Below are 2,768 nucleotides of genomic sequence, written 5' to 3'. Positions count from 1 at the left end.
CGAACTCTGTGGAGCCTTCGGTCTCCTGCGTGGAGGCTGAGCTCTGAGTTGTGGTTGTGTAGTCGTCGACTACATGCCAGAAGATCACTCCTGCTGCACTCCCCTCGACCTCGTCGCTCTCGTTGGAATATGTCTGCTGAGACTCTTGAGCGGTCTCGTTTGTTTGTGGTGACTGGGTTGAGTGGAAAAGGAGAACAGAGTCTCTGGAAACATCCTCCTGAGCTGTGGTCGGGCTCGACTCGGTGGACGTCTGCTGGGACGCTTCAAGGGTCGATTGCGTTTTGGCTGTCTCGGTCGTGAGCGAAGGGACGAGGAAGCCGTCCCCCAGGACCTCTCGGAAAAATTCAGCCACGGGTTCGACGGGGATGTGGGTCTCAGCTGGAACAAAGAGGTGGAAAAAAACCCATGGATCACTTGTAAGTATTTACCTGCCAGCCCTGACATGAGCGGAAAGGAAAGTCACCAAGGTTTTTTTTTTTTTTTTTTTGATGGATCACAAAGGGATTGCACAGAGCTTACGTGCTTCGCCCCAAATTCTTGTGTTAGCTTGTTTTGTGGGCTGCTTTGATAAGGTGTGGTGGGAGACGGTAATGATTAACCCGGGTGACTAATAGGAGCATTAGTGGGTTAACAAAAGAGAAGCAGCCTCATCAAAGCATCAGTTTTAATAACTGACACACCCAGAACAACGAGAGCAAACCGTGACTCTTTTTTTTTTTTCTTTTCTGAGTTTTAGTTGGAAGGAAGCCACCGTGAGGATTTTGCGTCATTAAAGCGAAGGAAAAAAAAGGCGGGAAAACAAATAACACTCGAATAAAGTATTTAAGATTTTCTCAAGTACAGTTTTTTTTAGATCTTGTACTTTTCCATTTCATGAGGAGATATTTAACTTTTAATATATTTTCCTGCAACTACAGATTACTTTTTAGACTGAGATTTAACATTAAAATGTAGGGCTTGCAGCCCTTTTTGTAAGGTCCAAAAACGTCTTCAAGCTCTAAGCAGTTCCACCAAAGAAAGTTTTCGCTTCATTTAAATTCTTGTTCAGGCTCCAGTGAGTCAGAATTGTTCATTGAATTAAAGCAAAGATTACAGAAGACTCCAAGATGGGTGCAAATTTGCTCATCGGAGTTTGTTTTTTCTTCTTACTACAATATCTTTTGCACAGTAAAATGCATAAACAATCCAATAACGTGATGCCAGTCTTTCTGCAGAATGCCTACTTTGGATAAATTCAATTCATTTTGGTGTAATGAAGTACTTTGTCCACCACTGACCACGACTTAAACCATAGTCTGGTTTCAAAGCGGTTATTTCTTAATTAAAATGCTTTTTTTTTTTTTAAACCAGCGAGAGGCCTGAGAATCAGATCACACATCTCCACTGTGCATTTCTGCCCAGTCATGTTCGACGCCGGTGTTCCCTATGAGGTTACTTTGCTGATCTTCAGTTTCAGCGCATTCAAGACAAACGCATTAATGCACCTCCTGGAGCAGCTCGGAACGTTCTACAAAGACTTCTGTGTGTGATCTGGAGGTGCCGGCGAGACCGGCGCACCGGTGAAACGGGACTCTCGCAGAAAGAGTCGGAGCTGAAACGTAAAGAGCATCTTAGGTGGCGGCAGGGGGAAGTGCTGACTCACCGGGTGAGGAAAAGGACACCATGGGAATTATTGAAATTTTCAGAGGACTGCATAAAAGAATGACTTTGTCTGACTGAAAATCCATTTTCGCAGCCCTGAGATGTGAGAATGACATTTTACCAAAGAATTCCATTGACCATGAATAATAACGTGGCTGTTATTTCTTCTTTTGAATCAGGATGTAAGCAAAAAGTCTATTTTTATGGTTTAGCTTTCAAAGACAAAATCTTTTCACGAATCACAGTGACGCAAAACATGTTGATTTATATGAAGAAGTGTTAAAACAGATAGTAGGGGAAAAAAATAAAAAAATAAAAGTTACTTACAGGTAATAGGTGTTGACTGGACAACAGCAAGAAGTCCAAGAAATACCCCCAAAAGAAGTTTCATCATCTTGAGACTGTCAGAGAGCTTAAAGTTACTGATGCACTCGACTGATTGTATGAAGCAGATGAATCACGCTGCTGCCTTTTATACACAACAGCAGGCAGGTGTCTCATCAATGCCTAGTGACACACAAACACACACACACACACACACACACACACAGAGGAAGGCTGGGAAACCTGTCGGACACTCCCTCTTCCTCACCCACATTCTCACGCTGTTACCTTTTTTTTTTTTCATTCAACCTCAGGCGCAGCAAACGAGCGCTCGAGATAAAATGATCGAGATGAAAAGAAATCCATTTGTTTGACATAATTCATTTCAGGTCCACGGAGTTAAATGGCAACCGAATGTTTGTCATGCTTTAGTGTTTAAGAATATATCGCGAGGTATGGCAGTGATGTGTTGGAAAATTCAAATTATATGTGTTGAAACAAAAAAAAAAGAATCTACAGAAATAGTTCCACATCACTAGAAGAAGCCCGTTTTCGTGTTTTATTCCAACTCTTTCTCTGAAGTGTGTGAAGAAACGGACTTTAAACCGTTATGTGTTTGCTCGGGAAGTTCATTCAGGTTCACGTAACTCAAAGTGAGATGACAACAAATACAGACACAGATGAGGCTGGAAGTCTGTACAATGCTTTTGTGCTTAAGAATATAAGACAAGAAATGGCAGCAACATTTTAGAAAATATCAACGTATTAAAACAAATTTTAAAAAAGAGCTACAAAAATATTTT

The 2,768-nt window shown here is 41.6% G+C and overlaps 1 protein-coding gene across 1 annotated transcript in view; it reads right to left on the bottom strand.

The window, feature by feature from the left end:
* The window catches only part of LOC103366007 (flocculation protein FLO11-like), a 4,535-nt gene extending 2,420 nt beyond the window's left edge, over positions 1 to 2,115 (bottom strand). Inside the window, exons 1-2 of the mRNA XM_008293606.1 lie at positions 1,969 to 2,115; positions 1 to 378 (exon numbers count right to left, since the gene is read on the bottom strand). Coding sequence (XP_008291828.1) covers positions 1 to 378; positions 1,969 to 2,035 — 445 coding nt within the window. The 5' untranslated portion in view covers positions 2,036 to 2,115. The remainder of the gene's footprint in view (positions 379 to 1,968) is intronic.
* Positions 2,116 to 2,768: the final 653 nt, after the last annotated feature.

This window comes from Stegastes partitus, unplaced genomic scaffold (genome assembly GCF_000690725.1).
Source record: "Stegastes partitus isolate 25-593 unplaced genomic scaffold, Stegastes_partitus-1.0.2 Scaffold896, whole genome shotgun sequence".
Classification (NCBI taxonomy): domain Eukaryota; kingdom Metazoa; phylum Chordata; class Actinopteri; family Pomacentridae; genus Stegastes; species Stegastes partitus.
The sequence above is the reverse complement of the archived record's forward strand: the minus strand, read 5'-3'. Positions and strand labels throughout refer to the sequence as shown.